Below are 27,639 nucleotides of genomic sequence, written 5' to 3' on the forward strand. Positions count from 1 at the left end.
CCATGGTATATTCCATATTCTTCACCCACACCATAATTCACAGGCATCAGTTCTTTTTTGGTCTTCCTTATTCATTGTCCAACTTAATAAATAGTAACTATTATTTTTATAAGAAAACTTTTGACAAGAAAGAATTGTCATGGCTTCCAGTCAGTCATCAAAAGGCTGCTTTTGAAAACTTCACATCACATTCCTGATTCCTTGTTGCACTTTACAACCTTAGTCCATAGGAATATTTATATAATACTAGGTGAACCTTGACAGTATGTTGGAAAAACGTATGTAATTTTACTTTTTCCAGCTTCTTTTGCTAGGGAATCACTGGTGTTTGATCGAGTTAAATCATAGATTGTCCTTCACAGTAATACTAACCCATACTTGATTTAATCCCATATCATTAGTCATGGAAATGAGAATTAAAACTACAATGAGATAACTCATTGCACCAATTAGAATGACTAAAATTAAAAAGACTAACAGTACTAAGCATTGGTGAAGATGTAGAACAGTAACAACCCCCATACATTCCTGATGATAGTGAAAAGTAATATTTCCATTTTGTTAAACAGCTTTTCAGTGTCCAATACATTAAACATATGCCTACATTGTGACCCAACAATTCCACTTTTAAGTATATATTAAAGAGAAATGAGTACACGTATCTACACAAAGTCTTGTACATGACTGTTCATAGCCGCTGTTTTCATCATAGCCCCAAACTGAAAACAAGTCAGATGTCTGTCATCAGGTGAAGGGAAACATATTTTGGTATATTCATGAATGGAATTCTACAGAACAATAAATAAAAAGAACAAATAGTAACTTGAATAAATCTCAAAAACATTATGTAAAGAGAAGACATATAAAATTGTACATATTATATAATCTCATTTATGAAGTTTTTAGAACTGGCAAAATTTATCTATAGTTACAGCAGTCACAATGGTTAGCCTAGGTGGAAAAATGATACTGACTGTGCGGGGACACGAGGGAATTTTCAGTGAGGGGAAATGCGTTTTTTATCTTGATCTGGGTGGTCATTAGTGAGTGTAAGTCAAATGGAAAAATTCTTTGCCTGTACTTGTTAAGATTTGTGCATTTTACTATATGTAAATTATGCTTTAAATAAATGCAAAAAATAATTGCACATTGCAATCCTTAGAAAGAATGTAGGGAGAAAGGTATAGTAAAAAGGTCATTGAACTGTGAATCAGGGAACCTGGGTCTTGATACCAGTTTTACTACCCACTAACTCTTAATATCTGGGCAAGTCTTCAGAGTTCTAAGCCCCAAGTTTTTTCAGTTTTAGAACAGACATCAGCAAACTACAGCCTGTAGACCAAATCTAGCCGAGCTAAGAATGATTTTTACATTAAATGGTTGGGGGGAAAGATAATCAAAAGAAGAATAACGTTTCATGACATGGGAAGATTATAGGAAATCCACATTTGTGTCCATAAATAAAGTTTTATTGGAACACAGCCACATTCGTTCATTACATATTGCATATGACTGCTTTTGTGCTCCAAAGGCAGAGTTTAGTAGTTTTGACAAAGGCTGTCTGGTCTGCAAAGCCTAAAACACTTACTGTCTGGCCCTTTCCAGAAAGTTTGTCAACTTCTATTGTAGCATGAAGTATTTGGCTTTTAAATGTTTCTTTTTGCTCTAGCATTCTAGAATTTCAGCTCTAAAATTCTTTGATGGTAATCTGTTCTAGAATTTTCCGCATATTGAATACATACATCAAATACTTAAACTCTGTCCTGTTGCTTGGTATATGGTCACCAAATATTAACTACCACTGGTCCTCATCGTTGTTAGGAAGAAAAATACTTGTATCTTAGGATTCTGTTAAACATCAAAATGAACATGTTCTTTTATTTGGGAAAAGAGAAAAAAAGAGGTTATATTAAATGCTAATTGTTGTTCATTGTTCTCATTTGAAGGCTCTCTATGAAAATATGCTGGTGGAGCTGCCCTTTGCTGGCTTTTTCCTCTCAAAGTTGCTTGGAACTAGTGCAGATGTGGACATCCATCATTTAGCTTCATTAGATCCTGAAGTATATAAGAATTTGCTCTTTCTCAAGAGCTATGAAGGTGATGTGGAGGAACTTGGGCTGAACTTTACTGTGGTGAATAATGATCTCGGAGAGGCACAGGTAAGGAGAATATTTGCGAGGGCCTTTTGTTTTTCATCTCTTTACCAATTTATTAATTCTGAATTTTGATTCACAAGGTAATGAGAGATACATAGTATATACTATAGTATATGTGTAAAGATACATACTATATACTAAGTATTATTACATTATTTTGTGTGAAAGTACATTTTCTTTATATTATTTGAGTTTTTGCACATTTTATTTAGAATGAAAAGCCCTTTCTTAAAGAATTATAGCCAAACCAATTGTAGATTTCATATTTGCAGATTTGCCTTCTCATGAAAATTTATTTGTAACCCAGATAAAGTTCTAAAGTAATACTCTAGCACTTTGACAGTCATTCATGGACATAGTTCTAACCCAGGCTTTCCAAGGTCATCAGCTTTGCCTAGTTTAAAATTACCTGCATATTAATTAAATATATGCTTAATCTTCAGTCAAATCACCAATGAAAATATATTGACCCACACAGGGTACTTCTTAACCTGAACCCCCAGATTGTAAGCACTAACATTTTATTTTGGTGAATGCACATATTGAGCATGTTTATATTAATGCAGTTTTGGTTAGTTCTTATATCGTATTACCTGCTTGCTTATTCATTTTTTTTTATTCATTCATTGGCTCTGTGTCAACCACTGTGCTATGCATCGTTGTTGTTAGTTGGAATCGTCAGTTCTGACTCATGGTGACCCCATGAGTACAGAGTAGACCTGTTCCATAGGGTTTTCAAGGCTATGACCTTTCAGAAGCGGATCTCCAGGCCTGTCTTCCAAGGAGCCTCTGGGTGGGTTTGAACCGCCAGCCTTTCAACTGGTAGTCAAGTACGTAACGTTTAGCACCACCCAAAGAATTTAAAAATTATAAGAGAGTGCACATTCTAATAAGAGAGGCAGGTATATTTATAAAAGAACGTGATGTGTGCAGTGATAAAATATACTGTGCTTAACTCCCGATAGATCAGGGAAGGCTACCTGGAAAAAACTCTTTATGAGTGATTAGGAATTCACCAGGAAGGTACTGCAAGTAGATGAAGTTTGTTACTGCAAGTAGATGAAGTTCAGAGTGTATGTAGGACCGCAGGTAGAGGAGTACACGGGGACCTGCCTCCTGCTAAGAGGTTTGAGCTTAATCCTGTAGTCATTTAACCATTTAAGGATTTAGGTCTTAAAAGCGTTAAAAAATATATCCAGAAAGAGATTAGATGTTTAATTCCATATCCGATTTTGGATATTTAAGTACTTCATTTTGAGATGTCCTAAAGAAATGCATTACAAATCTAGTAGGCAATTAAACAACAAGAAAATATTTGTGTCTCCTGTCAGAGAAAACTAAAATTTTGATTCAGTAAGTCAGGATTAGGGCCTAGAAGCACCCTGAGTGTTTTCTGAGTCAGTCAGGTTGTTCCAGAATATGCAGAGAAGAAACAACTTGAGGATTAAGCAATTTTTTTTTTTTAACTGATCAGTATCAATCCTAATCATGTTGAATGAGAGGAGTTCTTAATTTTGAACTAAGTATATTTTATTTGAGTCAGAGAAAGGGAGGCATTCTTATTCTAAGTTAGTATACAGTCTTTTTTAAAAATTACTATTTCCATATTTTTTTTACAATAGTTTTGAGGTCCAAAAAGACATTTGTTTGACATATTTGTCTAAATCTGAAATCTTCAATGCCAGGGTTTCTTGCTGAAAGGAATAGTTTCCAAGTAACCAAATACAAAATCTACTTTGTGCAGTTGGTTTTTAAAACAAAATCCACATGAAACTCATTGATCCCTGCGTGCGTACATGCAAAATACAATTTCAAAAAGAATGTAGACAATTACAGTAAAAAATACCTGTATGAAATTATCATTCAGAGTGCTTGCATCTCTAATGTTTTAAAACACCTTAAAATGGCAAATTCTTTGTAGAAAGGATAAATGTTCCTTAAAAATTCAGACCCATGACACATCTGTCAGTTTGTTGTACTGTGGTGGCTTGCATGTTGCTGTGATGCTGAAAGCTATGCCACTGGTATTTCAAATACCAGGAGAGTCACCTGTGATGGACATGTTTCAGTGGAGCTTCCGGGCTATGACAGACTAGGAAGAAAGACCTGGCAGTCTACTTCTGAAAACACTGGCCAAGGAAAACCTTATGAATACCAGTGGAACATAGCCTGATAATAGTGTAGGAAGATGAGCCCCTTAGGTTGGAAGGCACTCAAAATACAGCAGGGCAAGAGCTACCTCCTCAAAGTAGAGTCCACCTTAATGACATAGATGGAGTCAAGCTTTCGGGACCATCATTTCCCGATGCGGCACAACTCAAAATGAGAAGCAGCAGCTGCAAACATCCATTAATAATCAGAACATGGGATGTACAAAATATGAACCTAGAAAACTTGGAAGTCATCAAAAATGAAATGGAATGCGTAAAGATCAATATCCTAGGCATTACTGAGCTGAAATGGAGTGGTATTGGCCATTTTGAATCAGACAGTCATATGGTCTACTATGCCAGGAATGACAGATTGAAGAGGAATGGCATCCCATTCATTGTCAAAAAGAATATTTCAAGATCTGTCCTGAAGTACAACGCTGTCAGTGATAGGGTAATATCCATACACCTACAAGGAAGACCAGTTAATACAAATATTCAAATTTATGCATCAACCACTAATGCTAAAGATGAAGGAATTGAAGATTTTTACCAATTTCTGCAGTCAAACATGCAGTCAAGATTCATTGATAATTACTGCTGATTAGAATGCAGAAGTTGGAAACAAAGAAGGATCGGTAGTTGGAAAATATGGCCTAAGTGATAGAAATGACACCAGAGATAGCATGGTAGAATTTTACATGACCAATAACTTATTCATTGTAAATACCTTTTTTCAACAACATAAATGATGACTGTACATGTGGACCTCACCAGATGGAATACACAGGAATCAAATCATCTACATCTATGGAAAGAGACGATGGAGAAGCTCAATATCATCAGTCAGAACAAGCCCAGGGGCCAACTGCAGAACAGACCATCAATTACTCATATGCAAGTTCAAGTTGAAGCTGAAGAAAATTAAAACAAGTCCATGAGAACCAAAATACAACCTTGAGTATATTTCACCTGGATTTGGAAACCATCTCAGGAATAGATTTGATGCACTGAACACTAATGACTGAAGACCAGACAAGTTATGGGATGACATCAAGGACATCATACATGAAGAAAGCAAAAGATCATTAAAAAGACAAGAAAGACAAAAATGGATGTCAGAAGAGACTCTGAAACTTACTCTTGAATGTAGAGTAGCTAAAGCAAATGGAAGAAGTGATGAAATAAAAGAACTTAACAGAAGGTTTCAAAGGATGGAAAGACTTGAAGAAAAAAATTTAAGCTTCGGGTTGCAATTTTGAAGGCTTCTGTGGGCAAAATACTGAACGACACAGGAAGCATCTAAAGAGATGGCAGAAATACACAGAGTCACTGTACCAAAAAGAATTGGTCAATGTTCAGCCATTTCAGGAGGTAACATTTGATCAAGAACCGATGATATTGAAGGAAGAAGTCCAGTCTGTAGTGAAGGTATTGTCGAAAAGCAAGGCGCCAGGAATTGAGAGAATACCAGTTCAGATGTTTCAACAGATGGATGCAGTGCTAGAGGCACTTACTAATCTATGCCAAGAAATTTGGGAGACAGCTACCTGGCCAGCAACGGTTCCAGCAGTACATCGATAGGGAACTGCCAGAAATTCAAGCTGGATTCAGAAGGGGACGTGAAACTAGGGATATCATTGCTGATGTCAGATGGATGCTGGCTAAAAGCAGAGAATACCAGAAAGATGTTTACCTGTGTTTGATTGTCTTTGCAAAGGCATTCAACTGTAAGGATCATAACAAATTATGGATAACATTGCAAAGAATGGGAATTCCAGAACAATTAATTGTGCTCATGGAGAACCAGTGCATAAACCAAGAGGCAGTCATTCAAACAGAATAAGGTGATACTGCATGGTTCAAAATCAGGAAAGGTGTGCGTCGAAGTTGTGTCCTTTCACCATACCTATTCAAAATCTGTATGCTGAGCAAATTATCCAAGAAACTGGACTGTATGAAGAAGAATGGCATCAGGATTGTTGAAGACTCATTAATAATGTGCAATATGCAGGTGACACAACCTTGCTTGCTGAAAGCAAAGAAGACTTGAAGTACTTACTGATGAAGATCAAAGATTACAGCCTTCCATATGGATCACACCTCAACATAAAGAAACAAAATTCCTCTCAACTGGACCAATAAGCAACATCATGATAAACGGAGAAAAGATTGACGTTGTCAAGGATTTCGTTTTACTTGGATCCACAGTCAACACCCATGGAAGCAGCAGTCAGGAAACCAAACAATGCATTGCATTGGGCAAATCTGCTGCAAAAGACGTCTTTAAAGTGTTCAAAAGCAAAGGTGTCACTTCGAGGACTAAGGTGCATCTGACCCAAGTCGTGGTATTTTCAGTTACCTCATTATGCATGCGAAAGGTGGATAATGAATAAGAAGACCGAAAAAGAATTGACGCTTTTGAATTGTGGTGTTGGCAAAGAATATTGACTATACCATGGACTGCCAGAAGAATGAACAAATCTGTGTTGGAAGAAGTGCAGCCAGAATGCTCCTTAGAAGCAAGGATGGCAAGACTTCGTCTCACATACTTTGGACATGTTATCAGGAGGAATCAGTCCCTGGAGAAAGACATCATGCTTGGTAAGGTAGAGGATCAGCAAAAAAGAGGAAGACCCCCGACGGCATGGATGGACACAGTGGCTGCAACAGTGGACTCAAACACAGCAATGATTGTGAGGATAGTGTAGGACTGGGCAATGTTGCATTCTGTTGTGCATAGGGTTGCTGTGAGTCGGAACTGACTCGGCAGCACCTCACAACAAAAACAAAGTTTTAGGAGCTCTAAGATTTCTCTTTCTTTAGAAAAGTTTTGAAAATATTTTAAAATACCTCCAACTTTATGGTCATTAATATATCAGCCCGTTTAGTATTCTCTCTCTGATCATATGAGTTGTCCTGTAGAAAAGGTGGTTATTATCTATTATCAACCTCAACAAAACTGGTACAAGTTAGTGACCACTTGGATTGCAAAAATTATAATCTCATAATGATTAGTTTTAGTCAATGGCAGCAGGATTTTTGCACAACTTTTGATTAAAAAAAAACTAGCATTAAGGATACTTAATAAAAATTGTGAAAATGCTATATGATTTGGTTTTTAAAATAATCAGATTTTAAATTAAGAAATTTAATTTAGTATTCATACCAATGAGTATGTGTACTAATTTATCTTGATGTATAAATAAGTAATAATTATGGTTCTCGAGCCAAGCAGAAAGATTTTTTTTTTAATACTATTAAGGTTTTCTAATTTTATGTAAAATTTCTGTTCCCAGGAGTGATTTGCTAATAAGCATTTCTATCATTAGTAATAGAGTTCTTTCCTTAGAAGAATTTAACAAGGCCACTTCTCACATGTGTACCCCTATACACACCCCAATTTAAAAACATTACTGCCTCACAGGTATACTTTTTGAAGGTGCATCACTGTTCAGAAGTATGAGATAGAAAATTATCTGTACTTGAAGAACATTTTTTAGCATTTCCCCAAACCCTTTTGAAATTAAATTTCTGATCATTTGTAACATTTAGATTTGTTTACTAGCAATCAAAAACATAGCTCTTGTGGTGTTCATAGAAGGATTATTCTTAGTAGCTGCAAACTGGGAACAACCCAAATGTCTATCACCCAGTGAATGAATAAACAAAAATGTGGTACATCCACACAGTGGAATACTACTTGGCAGGAAAAAGGAATGACATATTAATACACACAAGAATGTAGATAAAGCTCAGAAACATTATCCTAAGTGAAAGAAGTAAAAAATGTATCATGTATTATTCTATTTACATGAAATTTACAAAAGACAAAACTATACAGGTGTAAATCAGATCAGTGTCTGCAGGGGCCAGAGGTCAGGAGTGGGGATCCATTGCAGAGGGGCACCAAGAATCTTAGCTAGGATGATGAAACTGTTGTATACAGGCAGTCTCCAGATTACAAATGAGATCCATTCGTAACTCTGTCTTTAAGTCCAATTTGTAGGTAAGTTGGAACAGGTACATACGGTTCTTATTTAGCATCAGTCAAATGTCTGTCTTAGTATATAGTATATATTTTACCTTTCTATGCATATAAATGCACTTAAGAAACACTTCCAAATACCCTAAAATATCTTAAACATAATAATAATACAGTAATAATAAAAGTAACTACATGCAGTACTGTACTAAAGAGAATCTGTGTGTGTATGTGTGTAGGTAAACAGTACTGTAAAAAAAATTAAGGAAGCAGTTACTAAAACAGTTTAGATTTAAAAAGATCATGATTAAAGTGAAATTTAAGCCAAGTACAAAGTTACACACTCAACACAGTGTTACTGGCAACATGACCGAACTTAAGATGGTGGACGGCGTGGTTCAAGCCCACGAACCACTGGATCTATGCAGTGTTTTCATGAGCGTCACAAAGTAGTGTGTGCTTCCGTTATTATAAACCATTGTATTTAACTTAAATTTTTAATATAACAGGCTTTATGGTAGTCTGTTCTTAAGTACAAGTTGTCCATAAGTCGGCCATTCTTAACCTGGGGACATCTCTTGATTGTGGTGAGTTTCACAGTCAGACTACACACTTAAAATGAGTGAATTGGATGTATACCTTAATATAATGGAAAACAAATAGTTCTCAAATCAGAGTGAGAGATTATTTTAAAATTCTACTTAAGGACAAATATTGTATTATCCTCACTTACATGAAATATCCAGAATAGACAAATGCATAGAGACCAAAGTTTATTAGTGGTTATAGGGGCGGATGGGTGGGACAAGTGGGGAGATAATTGCTTAAGAGACAATGAATTTCTGTTAAGGGTGATGAAGGAAATTGAAAACCCATAATGGTGGTGTTTGCACGACATGAGGAACATAATGTCACCAAATTGCACGTGGAAAAATGGTTGAAATGACAAGTTTTGTGATATGTATTTCACCACAGTAAAAAAACCACTACCTAATACAATTAATTGCTTTCTTAACTATTGTTACTTTACAGTTTCTTTTTGATAACTCAAGTACGGAAATGTATGTGAAAGTGTATAGACCATAACTAATAACAAACCTTCTCTCCAGTTCTGTAACTTAAATGTTCACTTATCCAGATGAGAGAAAGTTTCAGTTACCCTGGGAGGGTTTATTTATATTCTTTGAAGGCCTAGCACAGTAACCTCTCCTTACGTAACATCTTTGGAGAGTGACCTTTTGTTTCAATAACTTAAAACCAAGGAAATTTTTTATTGTAAATATTTGAAGAAAATCTTCTGGAAAATGTTATACATTTTCTTTCCATTTAAAAAGAGATCCCAGGGGGCAGGGCCAAGATCACGCAGTAGTCAGATGCTTCCGGTGGACCCTCTCACAACAAAGACCCAAGGAAACAAGTGATTTGATTATATATGGCAGTCTGGGAGCCCTGAACATCAAAGGCAGAGTTGAGGAAGCAGACTGAGTGGCAGGGTGAGGAAGAGACGATTTGCAAGCAGTGAGGCGTTGCCAGACCTAACCCGGCAAGAGCCTCAGCCCTTCAGGCCTGATCAGCTCAGGGGTGAGCGGTGAGGCAGGCAAGCAGCTGTGCTCAGGAGGCGCGTTTTCCACACCGGGAGAGACCCAGCCGCTGAGAGTCTACAGGGCCACCCAGAACCACTGAGAAGCAGCCCTCATCGTGGAAAGATAAGTACATGCCTACGGCTTACTGCACAGATCAAAAACACCCCGCTTAGGGAAAAACCTCTCTCCCATTTACCTGCCCACTCCCTGCTCTACATTGTGTCCTGGACTGGCTTCGGTAATTGCCAAGTCCTCTGGGCCGGAAGTAGGATCCGTCACACTCCCGGAGCCATTCTCCCTGCCTTGGAGAGTGAACAAATTAGCAAATGGTAAAAAATAAACTGCCAGCTCCACTAAAGCAAGGAACCCAGGGTAGGCACAGCTCCTTTCCTAGGCACAGGCATAAGGGATTCACAGACTTTGAGTGCTTTTCTCCCTGCATAGCCTTGTGCGGGCCCATCTCAGCAGCGTAGGCCCTCATTACCGCAGTACAACAGGGTATATACTGGAAGTCTAACTTCAACTGTTTCAGCTGTGAAGTGGCAGGTTCTTCACATTTGACACTGCTCTGCCCATTAAGCAGGGTCACCTACCTACATCACGGGCCTGAGGACTGGTGGCTCCACCCACACCACCTAGCCGCTTGCAATAAGGGCCCATGAATAAGAGGTGCCCCCCAGTCCTTACAGCCAACAGCATTAGGTGCTCATAGTCCAGCTGCAAAACCCACCCACCTACACGCTCTAGGGAACAGGGACATGCCTTCCTCCTGGACACTTGGGGGCGGCTGTCAGCCCCTTGCCTTGCTCAGAGTGTGTCCCCCTGCTGCAGCCCGATGCCAATCATTTGGTGGCTGTCTACCTTGGCATTTGAGCTGAATCCATACAGGAGGAGCGGGTGGACTCCGGAGCTCACATACCTAGTAACAGATCTAACCACCTGGTGACAGCCTATTTGGGCATATCAAAACAAAACAAGAAGCTAGAACACAGTAAGCAAACATAAAATAAATAAATATAATAACTTATTGATGGCTCGGAGACAACAGTCAATATCAAGTCACATAAAGAGGCAATCCTTGATGGCTTCACAAAGGTCCCAAAATAAAGAATCTAGAAATTTTCCAAAGGAGGAAAATTTCTTGGAATTACCGGAGGCAAAATAAAAAAGATTAATATACAGAACACCTCAAGAAATTAGGAAGGAAATTAAGCAAGACGCAGAACTCCCATAGAGGAAATCAGAAAGATTAGAGAAGAGCATAATGACAGACTGAACAGGCTGCAAGAATCCATAGAGGAACAGCAGTCAGAAATCCAGAAGATTAACAATAAAATTTCAGAATTAGACAACTTAACAGAAAGTCATAGGAGCAGAATTGAGGCAATGGAAGTCAGAATTAGTGAGATTGAAGATAAAGCACTTGACACCAACTTATTTGAAGAAAAACTAGATAAAAGGATTTTAAAAAAATGAAGAAACCTTAAGAACTATGTGGGACTCTATCAAGAGGAATAATCTATGAGTGATTGGAGTACCAGAACGGGGGGTAACAGATAATACAGAGAGAAGTGTTGAAGATATGTTGGCAGAAAACTTCCCTGATATCGTGAAAGATGACAAGATATCCAAGATGCTCATCGAACCCCACATAAGGTAGATCCCAAAAGAGAGTCACCAAGACATATTATAATCAAACTTGCCAAAACCAAAGATAAAGAGAGATTTTTAAGAGCAGCTAGGGATAAACGAAAAGTCATCTACAAAGGAGAGTCAATAAGAATAAGCTCAGACCACTCAGCAGAAACCATGCAGGCAAGAAGGCAATGGGATGACATATATAAAGTCTTGAAGGAAAAAACTGCCAGCCAAGAATTATATATCCAGCAAAACTGTCTCTCAAATATGATGGTGAAATTAGGGCATTTCCAGATAAACTGGAGTTTAGGGAATTTGCAAAAACCAAACAAAAATTACAAGAAATATTACAGGGAGTCCTCCGGTTAGAAAATCAGTATCATCAGATAACAACCCAGGACTAGAACACAGGACAGAACAACCAGATATCAACCCACATAGGGAAGTCACAAAAGTAAATCAAAGCTAAAACACTGAAAATAGGGATACAGATGCCCCTATGTAAAAGATGACAACATTTAAACCAAAAAGAGGGACTTAAAAATGTAGACATAGATTTTTCATATGGAGAGGAAGTCAAGGCGATATAAAGAAATAAAAGACTGGTATAAACTTAGAAAAATAGGGGTAAATATTAAGGTAACGACAAAGGAAACTAACAATCCTACAAGTCAAAATAAAAAACTAGAAAAATATAAAGACTCAGCAAACACAAAATCAACAGCAATGAAAAGAAAATACATAAAGAAAAATGACTCAGCACAGAAAATTAAGTGGAACAAAGAAACTGAACAACACACAAAAAAAGACATCAAAATGACAGCACTATACTCATACCTATCAATAATTACGCTGAATTAAATGGACTAAATACACCACTAAAGAGACAGAGAATGGCAGATTGGATTAAAAAACATGATCCGTCTGTATGCTGCCTATGCGAGACACACCTTAAACTTAAAGACACAAGCAAACTAAAACCCAAAGGAATGCAAAAAAAAAAAACATATCAAGCAAACAACACTCAAAAAAGAGCAGGAGTGGCAATATTAATCTCGAGAAAATAGACTTTAATGTAAAATCCACCACAAAGGATAAGGAAGGACATTATAAAATGATTAAAGGGTCAGTACACCAGGAGGACGTAAGTATAATAAATACTTACGCACCCAACGATAGGGCTTCAAAATACATAAAACAAACTCTAACAGCACTGAAAAGAGAGTCAGCTCCACAATAGTACGAGGAGACTTCAACACGCCACTTCCGTTGAAGGACAGAACAGCCAGAAAGCTCAACAAAGATACAGAAGAGCTAAATGTTACAGTCAACCATTTTGATCTCATAAACATATACCGAACACTCCACCCAGCAGCAGCCAAGTATACTTTCTTTTCCAGTGCACATGTAACATTCTCCAGAATAGACCACAAGTTAGGCCATAAAGCAAGCTTTAACAAAATCCAAAGCATGGAAGTATTACAAAGCATCTTTTCTGACCATAAAGCCATAAAAGTAGAAATCAACAACAAAAAGCAAGGAAAAAAAATCAGACACATGGAAACTGAACAACATCTTGCTTAAAAACTATTGGGTTATAGAAGAAGTTAAGGATGGAATAAAGAAATTCATAGAATCAAGTGAGAATGAAAACATCCTGCCAGAACGTTTGGGGCACAGCAAAAGCAGCACTCAGAGGTCAGTTTATAGCAGTAAATGCACACATCCAAAAAGAAGTAAGGGCCATAATCAAAACATTAAACCTACAACTGGAACAAGTAGAAAGAGCAGCAAAAGAAGCCTTCAGGCGCCAGAGAAAGGAAATAGTAAGAATTAGAGCAGAATTAAATGAAATAGAGGATAAAAAAACACTTGAAAGAGTTAACAAGACCAAAAGCTGGTTCTTTGAAAAGATCAACAAAATTGATAAACCATTGGCCAAACTGAGAAAAGAAAAACAGGAGACGAAGCAGATAACCCGTATAAGAAATGAGATGGCTGATATCACAACAGACCCAACTGAAATTAAAAGAATAATAATTCTTAACAGAATACTATGAAAAATTGTACTCGAACAAATTTGAAAACCTATAGGAAATGGACAAATTTCTAGAAACTCACTACCTACCTAAACTAACACAAACAGAGATAGAGCAACTAAATAAACCCATAACAAAAGAAGAGATTGAAAAGGTAATTAAAAAACTCCCAAGAAAAAAAAAACCCTGGCCCGGATGGCTTCACTGGAGAATTCTAACAAACTTTCAGACAAGAGTTAACACCACTACTGCTAAAGGTATTTCAGAGGATAGAAAAGGATGGAATACTCCCAAACTCATTCTATGAAGCCAGCATAACCCTGATACAAAAATCCTCAACAAAATTATAGCTGATAGAATTCAACAGCATATCAAAAGAATAAGTCATCATGATCAAGTGGGATTTATACGAGTTATGCAGGGATGGTTCAACATTAGAAAAACAATCAATGTAATACGTCACATAAACAAAAAACAGGAACCACATGATCTTATCAATTGATGCAGGAAAGGCATTTGATAAAGTCCAACACCCATTCATGATAAAAACTCTCAACAAAATAGAAGTAGAAGGGAAATTCTTCAGTATAATTAAGGGCATTTATACAAAGCCAACAGCCAACATCATCCTAAATGGAGAGACTTTGAAAGCATTCCCCTTGAGAATGGGAACCAGACAAGGATGCCCTTTATCACCACTCTTATTCAACATTGTGCTGGAGGTCCTAGCCAGAGCAATTAGGCTAGAAAAAGAAATAAAGAGCATCCGAATTGGTAGAGAAGAAGTCAAAGTATCTCTATTTGCAGATGATGTGATCTTATACACAGAAAGCCCCAAAGAATCCACAAGAAAACTACTGGAACTAATAGAAGATTGCAGCAAAGTTTCAGGATACACAAACATACAAAAATCAGTTGGATTCCTTTACACCAACAAAGAGAACCTCGAAGAGGAAATCACCAAATCAATACCATTTACAATAGCCCCCAAGAAGATAAAATACTTAAGAAAAAATCTAACCAGAGACGTGAAAGATCTGTACAATGAAAACTACAAGACACTACTGCAAGAAACCAAAAGAGACCTGCATAAGTGGAAGAACATACCTCGCTCATGGATAGGTAGGCCCAACATAGTGAAAATGTCAGTTCTACCCAAAGCAATGTACAGATACAGTGCAATCCTGATTCACATTCCACTGGCTTTTTTTAATGAGATAAACAAATCAACTTCATATGGAAAGGGAAGAGGCCCCGAATAAGTAAAGCATTACTCAAGAAGAAGAACAAAGTGGGAGGACTTACACTACCTGATTTTAGAACCTATTATACCGCCACAGTAGTCAAAACAGCCTGGTACTAGTACAACAGACACATAGACCAATGGAACAGAATTGAGAATCCATACATAAATTCATCCACCTATGAGCAGCTGATATTTGACAAAGGCCCAAAGTCCATTAACTGGGGAAAAGACAGTCTTTTTAACCAATGGTGCTGGCATAACTGTATATCCATCTGCAAAAAACTGAAACAAGACCCATACCTCACACCATGCACAAAAACTAACTCAGAATGGATCAAAGACTTAAATATAAAATCAAAAACGATAAAGATCATGGAAGAAAGGACAACACTAGGAGTCCTAATATATGACATAACACAATATGAACCATAACTAACAATGCACAAGCACCAGAAGAGAGACTAGATAACTGAGAGCGCCTAAAAATCAAACACTTATGCTCATCAAAAAACTTCACTAAAAGAGTCAAAAGACAGCCTACAGACTGGGAAAAAATTTTTGGCTACAACAAATCCAGTCAGCGTCTAACCTCTAAAATCTGCAAGATACTGTAAAACCTCAACAACAAAAAGACAACCCAGTTAAAAAATGGGCAAAGGATATGAACAGGCATTTCGCTAAAGAAGATATTCAGGCGGCTAAAAGACACGAAGAAATGCTCACGATCATTAGCCATTAGAGAAATGCAGATCAGAACTACAGTGAGATATCATCTCACCCCAACAACATAGCATTAATCCAAAAAACACAAGATAATAAATGCTAGAGAGGTTGTGGAAAGACTGGAACACTTATACACTATTGGTGGGAATGTAAAATGGTACAACCACTTTGGAAATCGATTTGGCCCTTCCTTAAAAAACTAGAAATAGAAGTACCATACGATCCAGCTATCTTGCTCCTTGGAATATCCTAGAGAACTAAGAGCCATCACACAAGTAGATATATGCACGCCCATGTTCACTGCAGCACTGTTCACAATAGCAAAAAGATGGAAACAACCTAGGTGACCATCATCAGACGAATGGATAAACAAATTACAGTATAGCCACACAATGGAATACTGTGCAACAATGAAGCCATGAAACATAACATGGAGGAATCTGAGGGCATTATGCTGAGTGAATTTTGTCAGTCACAGAAGGACAAATATTGTATTAAGACCACTATTATAAGAACTCAAGAAAAGGTTCAAACACAGAAGAAAACATTATTTGATGATTATGAGGGTGGAGAGGGAGGGTAAGGGTTATTTACTAACTAGATAGTAGATAAGAATTACCTTAGGTGAAGGGAAGGAGAGCACACAACTACAGGGCAAGTCAGTACAAGTGGACTAAACCAAAGCTAAGAGTTTCCTGAATACAGTCAAACACTTTGAGGGACAGAGTAGCAGGAGAAGGGTTCTGAGGACCATACTTTCAGGGGACATCTAGGTCAATTGGCATAACACTTATTAAGAAAATGTTGCACATCCTACTTTGGTGAGTGGCGTCTGGGGTCTTAAAAGCTTGCAAGTGACCATCTAAGATGCATCAATTGGTCCCAATCACCTGGAGTAAAGGAGAATGAAGTACACCAGAGACACAAGATAAATATTAACCCAAGAGACAGAAAGAGCCACATAAACCACAGACGTCATCAGCCTGAGACCAAGAGAACTAAATAGTGCCCGGCTACCCTGACAGGGAACGCAACAGAGAGTCCCAGATGGAGCAGAAGAAAGATGGGGTGTAGAACTCAAATTCTAGTAAGAAGACCAGACATAATGGTCTGACTTGAGACTGGAAGAACCCCAGAAAGCATGGCCCTTGGATTCTCTACCAGCCCAGAACTAAAACAGTTTCCAAGGACAACTCTTCAGACAGGGATTGGACTGGACTTTGGGACATAAAGTGATACTTGTGAGGAGTGTGCCTCTTAGCTCAAGTAGATGCAAGAGACTAAATGGGCAGCTTCTGTCCGGAGGTGAGATGGGAGGGCAGAGAGGGTTAGGAACTGGTTGAATGGACATGGGCAATCCTGGGTGGAAAGGAGGAGTGTGCTGTCACAGCATGAGGAGAGCAGTTAGTTGCATAACTATGTATAAATTTTTGTATGGGAAAAATTTTTTTTAAAAAATAGCCCAGTGAACGTAATTTACTTATTTCTTCTTGACTCAAGGCCATTACTAGTCATTTTAATTACAGTGCTGGGTTCCTCTGGAGTATTAAGAGATTTAGTGTCTTTTTATTGACCTCCTCCCTAGACCACAGAGCTCTGTGTAGTGAGTACACACCACTGTGATGTCCTCAAAAACTAAAAAAGCACGCACAAGGATATATACATCCTAGTGTCTATACCTTCTGGAAAATTGTTTTCAATGATCGTATTTTTGGAACTTGAATTTTTAGTCTCTTATGCTTCACAGATACCTATTTCAGAAATTACTTTTTAAAATCCAGGAATTGTTTAATAACTAAACTATTGATGTATGAAGTAAATCCTTGGTAGGAACAGATGAAGTAAGGCCTTAAGGCCTTAAGCTTCTTCCTACTATTTGGTAGTCTCTAGTCATTTCTGAGAACTGACATCAACACTGTAAGGTAAAATGTTGTTATTGTTATGTCCTGTTGAGTCGATTTTCGACTCATGTGGCAGAGTAGAACTTCCCCACAGGGTCTTACAGGCTGTAATCTTTACGGGAGCAGATTGCCAAATCTTTCTCCCGTGGAGATCCTGGATGGGTTCAGACCCCCACCCTTTGATTAGCAGTGGAGCTAACTAGGGAGGGCTTTTATAAGGTAAAATAGGAAAGAGAAATACAGAACCTTATTTTATTTGGTTGCAACTTAACTTAGTTGCTTTTGTTTCAGCCTTTCTATACCATAGTGCTGAAGTTTCTGCCCTGAAAAACTCAAATGTTTTTTAACCATGAGATTTGTTATTATCATAAGGGAATTTTCAAATTACAGTGATGAAGTGCACCATCTAGTGGCACTATTTAAAAATAGAAGAAAAGCTTTAGGGCAGCCAGTTTTATAAGGAGCTGTCTGAAGGCCTTTGCTAATGGGAGTATTTCCCATTCTTCCATCTGAAATAGATGGTAATAGCGAAATGTCACCTATGCAAGAGTTCCATTAAAGCGCCACCGATAATATTAGAATCTGTTAAAAGCAAAAGTGTGACATTTAGATGTTCTAATTACTCATAGAAATTTCAACTGAATAAAGAGATTGTAGATGATAATGCTTAAGAATAATTACATTAAGGAGTCTAATTATAAAAATTAAGAGAGTCACTAGTAAAGCACCTAATTTGAGGAAAAGATCTTATGGATTTCTGTAGAAATAGATGTAACTGGGTAGTCTTCTATGTAAGTTTAAATTTATAAAATACCATGATCTAAAGATTCATAATATGTGAAGACTTCATTACTTTGGCAGATTATGTTAATTAATCTTCTCTTTTAAAATAATAGTGTTGCTCTCAAATTTGTTTTTGTTTTTTTTTCATTGTAATCAATATGGCTGCTTATTAGTCTGTTTAAAAATGTACATGGAATTTCAGGATGCTGATTTACACAGACACAGACATACTCACACATCTTCCTTCAGGAGAATGCCAAGAGTTTAAGATGGATCCATAGATAATCATCTGTTATGTAGAAAAGCATTGAAACTTAGTCCAGAGACCTTGATTAAAATCCAAATTTTGCTCCTTTGCCAGGTTTTGCTGCTATGACCTTAGACCAGTCATATAACATACAACACCTTCCTACTCTTCAAAATGGGTGTAAGTTGTTATAGGATTAAATAAAGAAATGTAAGTAGGGAATGTAAGGTAGGAAATGTAATATAAGGGCTTTGTGAATACTAAAGTGCTACAAAAATGCAGACTATTCAGAAGCTGCAGAGCAAATCACTTTTAATATATAAACTGCTCTTTTTTTGAAAACTGTAATGCTATATTTAAAAGAAATTTTAAATGTGCTTCTCAAAACTGAATTTTAGCACAGATTTTGGCACAATTTTTATATATACATAGCTTATTAGATTTAGCCTAAGGCAATTTTAAATTAAAATTAGTGTAACCATTTTAAAGTTATTAGAAATGTCAGTTTTGTTTGATTAGGTACAGTAATTGGGAGGCATTGTAAGTTCCTTTAACTGATTACTTCACTTGTCCTTTGTCTTCCACATCACAAAAGTACATCATCATTTATTACCTGCCTTTAATTCATTTAAAGAAAGGGGGTGGCAGCAACATATATGGTATTTTATGTATCGAAATATAATAGCTGGCCTCAGGAGATTTAGTTAACAGATGGACTGTCAGCTGAGTACAAGCAAAGGAATTAAGGTAATGAACACAATCTTTAATCAGCATGAAGACAATGGATTTGAAAGCCCAATCTTAGACTTGATGGTTCCAAAACTAAGAAAGTGAGTTAGTAAGAATAATTGAATCATCACTTTAAATGTAAAATATTAAAAGAAGCAAATCTGACCAATTTAACACTCAACTTTAAAGCTATATAACTTATAAAATGTGAAACAGCAGACCACTCTGTCATATAACCATCAGACATTTGAGGATTTAGATAAAGCTCTTCAGCAAATTTTAAAATAGCCTTTCTGTAAAGTGATAAACAATTGAAGTGTAACTGCAGTAGCTCAGGGGCGGTAGTAGTGTCTTTGTTACTCGAGGAAAATAATCATTTTCGTAAAGTCTACAGGGAAAAAAGTCATAGAGGGAGGTTATTTATAGTTTTCTCATTATCCACAGTCTAAGTGTCTCTCTGTTTTTACCCCTACACACACACATACACAGACACACACACACGCACACGCACAAAGGGATAGCTCTTAAAAGTTTGTAACCTACATAATAATAGGCATATTAAACCTATATTTGTAATGTTACTTAATTTCTAATATAGTCACACTGACTGTCTTTGCCCACTGGTGTTGGGTTTAATTTATACTCCTTTGTCCATGGCAGAGATCACCTTCCTCCGACCCCAGGAATGCATTTTTTAAAAAATCCCAACACTTAGAATGTGTACAAAATAGTAAAGAATTAGAAAAGTATACTCTTCAGCAAATTATGCTTAATTTCAGAATTCTCTGTGCTGTTCTGGCAGTCAGTTTTGTGTATATGAATCCTTGCAATCATATAATCACAACTTCAAGATAGACAAAGCAAGTATCACTATTTTATTAATGAATTTTACTCATAAAGCTGTTCAGAGGGTCTAAATGATTTCTGTATGGCCATGCATTCAAGTAATGGAAAGGAAACTGAAATCCAGGTGTCTTAATTTCTAATTCAGTGCTGTTCTCACTAATATTCTAGCAAACCTTCTGTTAAGGATTTCCTTCTGACACCTATGTAAACTCTTCCATAGCAAGTAGGAGGAGGATTCTACTCATAAAATTGTGAAATCCTGATTACTTTTGATATCGGGTGTAAACGCTACGGCTCAGTCCAACAAGAAGCACCAGTGTTTCCCCCAGAAAAAAGTCAGCCATTCAAGAGACAGCCCTTTAGAAGCTCTGGATCAAATATTTGCATTTTGAGGACCTGTAACTTTTTTTCTTGTAATTTTATTCTGGTAAAGTACGTATAACAAAAAAGTACCATCTTAACCATTTATAATTGTACAAATCAGTGGCATTCATTACATTTACAGTATTCTGCAGCCATTACCATTATCTTCAAATTTTTCATCATCCCAAACAGAAACTTGATATCCCTTAAGCAGTACTCACCATTCTTCCGCACCCACCAATCCCTGGTAACCACTAATAAACTTGTATCTCAATGCATTTGCCAATTCCAGATACTTCATATGAGTGAGGTCATACGATATTTGTCCTTTTGTGTCTGACTTATGTCACTCAGTCTGTTTTCAAGATTCATCTATATTGTTGCATGTATGAGAAGTTAATTTCTTCTTTATGTGTGAATAGTATTTCATTATATGTATATACTAAATTTTGTTTATCTGCTCATCTGTTGATGGACATTTGGGTTGTTTCTGTCTTTCGGCTATTCTGAATAATGCTGCAATGAACATAGGTATGTAAGTATCTACTTGAGTTCCTGCTTTCGATTCTTTTGGGTATATGTCTCTAGGGGTGGAATTGCTGGGTCATATAGTAATTCTATGTTTAACTTTTTGATGAACTGTCAAATTGTTTTACACAGTGACTGTACCATTTTATATTCCCACCAGCAATACAGAAGAGTTCCGACTTCTCCACGTTATTGTCAACATTTGTTATTTTTCTGTTTTTCTAATAACTGCCATCCTAGTGGATGTGAAGTGGTATCTCATTGTGGCTTTGTTTTGGCTTTCCCTGATGACTGATGACTTTTAGCATCTTTTCATGTGGTTACTGATCATTTGTATATCTTCTTTGGAGAAATGTCTATTCAAGTCCTTTGCCATTTTTTAATTAGGTTGTTTGTCTTTTTGTTTGTGACTTGTAGGAGTTGTTTATATATTCTGAATATTAAAACCTTGTAAGATACATGGTTACCAAATATTTTCTCCCATTCTGTGTTGTCTCTTTTCTTAATAAAGTCCTTTGATGGACTAACGTTTTAATTTTAATTTAATTTTTTTAAATGTTTTATTGTGTTTCAGGTGAAAGCTTACACAGCTAAATAGGTTCCCATTTAACAATTTTTATATGAATTGTTGCATGACATTGGTTACATTTTTTCCACAATGTGTCAGCATTCTCATTATTTCCATTCTGTTTGTTCTATTTCTGTTAATCTATCATTCCTTCCCCTCCTTAGCTTCTTATCTTTGTTTTAGGGTAAGCATTGACCTTTTGGTCTCATATAGTTGATTATTTAAGGGAGAATAGTACTCACAGGTGATACTGTTTATTTTATAAGCCAATCTGTTATTTCAGGTTCAAAGGGTGTCTTAGGGTGATCGTCTCCGGGATTCCTCTTGTCTCTATCAGTCCAGTAAGTCTGGCCTTTTTTAGGAATTTGAGTTTTGTTCTATGTTTTTCTCCCTTTCTATCTGGGGCCGTCTCTTGTGCCCCTGGCCGGAATGGTCGGTAGTGGTAGCCAGGTACCGTCTAGTTCTTTTGGTCTCAGGCTAGATGAGGCTATGGTTCCTGTGGGCTGTTAGTTCTATGGACTAATTTCTTCTTTGAGTCTTTGGTATCCTTCCTTCTCTTTTATTCCAGACAAGTAGAGACCAATAGTTGTATCTTAGATGGCCACTTGTGAGCTTTTAAGATGCCAGTCGCTACTTGCCAAACTAGGATGTAGAGCATTATCTTTATGAACTGTGTAATGCCAGTTGACTGAGTTGTCATACGAGACTATGGTCCCAAGCTTTCAAACCCAGTAAACCAATCCTGCGAGGTGTTTGGTTATGTCTAGGAACTATCCATAACTGTGCCCTCTGTGTGGTTTATTATATGTACTGCACACAAACATGTTTGTGCATATGCCTAGAGATACATCTATACATGCACACCCATATACTCATATGTGCCTTCCTGTACACATATATGCACGCACATATGTAACCACACACTTTTTTTTTCAGTTATTGTTGTTGCAAAATTATGTGTTATAGCATTTACCAGAATTGTCCCTTATTTTTGCTTACTTCTTAGTGTCTTCATTTACCTTGGACAAGTTGTACAGACTTCATCCATATTGAGTATTGCCTTTCTCATCACCAAAAATAACAAGTTTCTACTATTTAGAAAGTGATTTCCCCTCCCTCCCCCCCATCCCTGATAACCGTCCAAGAACGTTGCTTTGTGTGTGTATACCTATTCTTGACTTTTTATAAAAGTGAGACTGTACAATATTTGTCCTTTTGTGATTGAGTTATTTAACTCAGCATAATGTCCTCCAGATTCATCTATGTTAATACGGTGTCTCGCAGACTCAATCTTTATAGTTGTGTAGTATTCCATCGTATTATGTACCACAATTTGTTTATCCGTTCGTCCATCGATGGACACTTAGGTTGTTTCCATCTTTTTGCTGTTGTGAATAATGCTGCAATGAACATAGGTGTGCATATGTCTATCCGTGTCACTGCTCTTGTTATATCTCTAGGGTATATACCCAGGAATGGGATTGCTGGAACATAACGTATTTCTCTTTCTAGCTTTTTGTGAAAGTGCCATTCCGTTTTCCATAGTGGTTGTACCATTTTACAGTCCCATCAGCAGTGTATGAGTTCCAGTCTCCCCCATAACCTTGCCAGCATTTGTTTTCTGTTTTTTTGGTCAGTGCCATTTTTGCAGGGGGGAGATGGAATCTCACTGTATTTTTTATTTGTACCTCTCTGATGGATAATGATCGCAAGCATGTTTTCATGTGTTTGTTAGCTGCTTGAATGTCCTCTTTGGTCAAGTGTCTGTTCATGTACTTTGTCTGTTTCTTGATTGGATTGTTTATCTTTTTATTGTTGAGACATTTTTAATTTTGATGAAGTCCAGTTTATCTGTTTTGTCTTCTGTTGCTATTGCTCTGGGTGTCATATCTAAGAATACATTGTCAAAAATAAGGTTTTGGAACTTTACTCCTATTCTAGGAGTTCTGTGGCTTTAGTTCTTATATTTAGGTGATTGACCCATTTTGAGTTAATTTTCATATGTGGTATGAGGTATGGGTCCAACTTCATTTTATTGCATGTGGAGATCTAGTCCCAACACCATTTGTTGAAAAGACTATTCTTTCCCCATTGACTGGACTTGGCACCCTTGCTGAAAATCAGTTGACCACAGATGTATAGTTTTTTTTGCCTGGACTCTCAATTCTGTTCCATTGGTCTGTGTGTCTGTGGAGCCCTGGTGGCTCAGTAGTTAAGTGCTCAGCTGCTAACCAAAAGGTCAGTGGTTCAAACCCACCAGCCACTCCATGGGAGAAAGATGGGGCAGTCTGCTTCTGTAAAGATGACAGCCTTGGAGACTCCATGGGGCAGTTCTCCTCTGTCCTGTAGGGTCACTGTGAGTCAGAATGAACTCAACAGCACCTAACAACAACAGTATACAAATAGAATCCTCTGTATACTTGATAACCATATAGGGCAGTTCTTCTCTGTCCTGTAGGGTCACTATGAGCCAGAATCGACTCAACAGCAACAGGTTTGACTTTTTTTTTTTTTTTGTATACTCGATGGCAACAAATTTGGTTTTGGATTTATATGCCTATCCTTATGCCAGTACCACACTATTTTGATTATTATAGCTTTGTAGTATGTTTTGAAATTGGGAAGTGTGAGTCCTCTGACCTATAATATGTAAAGCACTGTTTTTAGAAGACAGTCTACCAACACAAAACACGCAAAGACACAATGCCTTAAATTTTAAGGAAAGAGCCCTGACAATGAAAGTAAAATAGATCTGTGTGCAATAATAGATTTTATATAGTTTATTACATAAAATAATTAGGTTCTGACTGTAACTTAGTTATCTGTCAAATAGGAATAATAATAGAATATACCTCATGTGGTTAAGATGATTAAGTGAGGTGATATATATAAAGAGCTTAATAACTGCCTCCCTTAAAGTAAGCACTCAATAAATGCTACCTATTATTATTATCCTGATATGCTAGGCCAGGGGATATATTATGCAGAAAACTTAAGCCCAGCAGGTCCAATCCTGCACACCATTTTTGAATGGCCAGTGACAAAAGATGTGTTTTACATTTTTAAAAGTTGTTATATGACCGAGAAAGCCAAAAAATATTTACTGTCTGGCCCTTTGCAGAAAAGTTTGCTGATCCCTGTACTTAACCAGAACTGTGCTCCATAAGGTTTTCAATGACTAATTTTTTGGAAGTAGATGTTCTGGCCTTTTTCTGAGGCACCTCTTGGTGAACGCAAACCTCCCACCTTTTGGTTAGCAACTAAGTGTGTTAACCATTTGCGCCACCCAGACACTCCATCCCTGTACTGTACTGACAAATTTTGTGGATGTGATAATGTAATGATAAAAACTTGTTCTTTCTAACTCTGTTAATATACGTAAGAAATCGGCTGATCAATTATCTGTGATTACCACCACTGTCGTTTAAAAAATAACTAAAGTACTTTACAGTAGCAATAACATTATAGAAATACAAAGTATATGCTGCTTATACCTTCAAATATAAATCATCATTTTACTACACTCTTGATTCCCTAAGTTATATTTTCTCCAAAATGAATCACTTTATTCTCTTCTGACTTATTTTGGTCATTTGGTTCACGTCTTTGCCTTTCGTGATTTGTCACTTCTATAAATGAAATTGCCATGATTAGATTGCTGCATCATTCATTAGTACTTTGAAGAAAGCAGGAGTGTGTCATGATCTTAAGGATAGAATAAAATGTCATACTTTGGAGAATCCTATTAGAGGTACTTCTTTAAATTTATTATATATTCTGGTATGTGTGTACTAGTTGTACTACTTTTTACTGAGAGTTTTGTTTACAAAGCAACTCAGTCATGTTCCCTTGAAATACTTGTTTCTTGCTGTTGTTTTACACGTCTCTTCATACTTTAGAGAATTTTGAAATCCTCCCCTCTTTTTTTAATATTCACAGGTAGTTGAACTAAAATTTGGTGGAAAAGATATTCCTGTTACGAGTGCTAACCGAATTGCGTATATCCATCTTGTAGCGGACTACAGACTAAACAAACAAATCCGCCAGCATTGTCTGGCTTTCAGACAGGGTCTGGCCAATGTTGTTAATCTTGAATGGCTCCGAATGTTTGATCAGCAAGAAATTCAGGTATAATACTTACTTTTTTTTCACAAAATGAAAAACTTTCTTAATTAAAATCTACTTCAGATTTTATGATTTGAACTTCTTTTTTCCAGGTGTTAATTTCTGGTGCCCAAGTTCCCATAAGTCTAGAGGACTTAAAATGCTTTACAAACTATTCAGGTATGTTATTAGTGTATTATTGTTAGTTGCCGTTGAGTTTGCGCTGACTCATGCCAGCTATTTACTTACTCCTGAAAATACTGCAGATGACCGTATTTCCAAAATAATTTATGTAATTTTTTGTATGGGTAATTCATTTACATGATTTAAAAAGCAGAATGTATAATGAGATATTCTTATTCCTTATTTGCCCCATTCCTAACCATGCCCTCCCAACCATAAATAACCACTATTTTTAGTCCTTTATGTAACTTTGTAGAATGTCTTTATATATTTATAAGCAAATATGAATTTAATTCTTATTTTCACCATTTTTACACACTTTTCTACATTTTGTGTTTTGTTTTTTTTTTTCACAATATACCTTAGAGATCTTTCCACATCAGTATATGAAGCATGTTCTCGTTTTTCTGCACTGATTCCCGGTACCATATTTCATTTAACAAGTCTCTACTAATAGACATTTGGCTGCTTCTAGTCTTTTAGTATTGTTTTTTGCTAAAAACAATGCTAGCAAAACAAAACAACAACAAGAAGACAAAAAGAAGAAAAAGTGCTAGGCAAAAAACATTAACAGTAGAAGAAAAAACTAAAAATGAAAAAGCAAGCCATAGATATGGCAAAAAAATATTCAGAATACATATCCTCTCTCCAAAGAGCAACTGTATGGAGTGCTAAGGTTCAGATTATGGTGATGGAAAAATTGCATTGTTTAAGGGTAAGATTACACAGCTAATTAATATAATTGCTATCAGTTAAGTTATATACACCTGTAAAAAGTTGAATTGGCAGAAGTTGTGTGGTATGTTAACAACAAAAAAAAAAGAAGAAGAAAAAGAGTAGTTGCTGGGTCTGCTTATATATCACCAAACACCTCATGGGATTTGTTTCCTTAGTTTGGAAGTTTAAGGTCATGGTTTCATGGGACATCCGAGTTAATTGACCTAAAATAAAATGTTTAGTGCCTCTGTTCTACCTCCTAGTTTGTTGTATAGTGCCTGGGGTCTTAAAAGCATGCAAGCAGCCATCCAAGGCACAACAATTGGTCTCTGTTCACCTAGAGCAACAGAGAAAGGAGAGTGAAGAATAGGAAGAAGATATGGAATATGTGGCTAATTGCCTCCATGAACAACTGCCCTGTTTTGCCATGATGGTGCCTGGCTACCATTACTGACATTTTGATCAAAGATTCCATAGAAGAATCTTTATCAAAAGGGGGGAAATGCATACCAGAATTTCAAATTCTTATGGAATCCAGTCTTTCTGGAGCCATGGAGGTTGGATAAACCTGTGAAACTATTGCCCTAAAATAATCTTTAAACCTTAAACCAAAAATATCCCCTTAAGTTTTATTAAAACCGAAGAATAGTTTAGCTTAATTAGCAAAGAATGTCTGCCTTGAGCATTCTACTCTTTTAAGAACTATCTATATGGAATCAAACTGACAACAGCAACTCGAAAGATTAGATAGGTGCTTTAGAGGGCAGTGAGTTTATGTTAATGGAGGAACAACTCAGAAAAGGAGGATGAGAATGGTTGGACAACTCGAATAATGTAGTCAGTAACACTGAATTGTACATGTAGAAACTTGAATTGGTGTATGTTTTTCCTGTGTATATTCTCAACAACAAAAATAATAATAATAAATTATGCTTAAAACCAAAAACCATTGCTCTCAAGTTGATTCCAATTCAGAGTGACACTAGAAGACAGAGTAGAACTGCCCCATAGTGTTTCAAAAGTGCAGCTAGTGGATTCGAACTGCCAATATTTTGTGCAGTTTTTTTTTTTTTGTACTTCAGGTGAAGGCTTACAGAACAAATAGTTTCTCATGAAACAGTAGTACACATGTTGTTTTATGACATTGGTT

The 27,639-nt window shown here is 36.7% G+C and overlaps 1 protein-coding gene across 3 annotated transcripts in view; it reads left to right on the forward strand.

Annotated features, from left to right (window-relative positions):
- The window catches only part of UBE3C (ubiquitin protein ligase E3C), a 239,318-nt gene that overhangs the window by 190,773 nt on the left and 20,906 nt on the right, over nt 1-27,639 (forward strand). For all 3 annotated transcript variants that reach the window (XR_002823455.1, XM_023727980.1, XM_004372762.2), the window contains exons 19-21: nt 1,947-2,159; nt 25,425-25,613; nt 25,703-25,769. Coding sequence is in view for 2 of the 3 variants with exons in the window: in XM_023727980.1 (XP_023583748.1) it covers nt 1,947-2,159; nt 25,425-25,613; nt 25,703-25,769 (469 nt within the window). In the remaining variant the exon portion in view is untranslated. The remainder of the gene's footprint in view (nt 1-1,946; nt 2,160-25,424; nt 25,614-25,702; nt 25,770-27,639) is intronic.

Source organism: Trichechus manatus, unplaced genomic scaffold (assembly GCF_000243295.1).
Source record: "Trichechus manatus latirostris isolate Lorelei unplaced genomic scaffold, TriManLat1.0 scaffold00020, whole genome shotgun sequence".
NCBI classification, from domain to species: domain Eukaryota; kingdom Metazoa; phylum Chordata; class Mammalia; order Sirenia; family Trichechidae; genus Trichechus; species Trichechus manatus.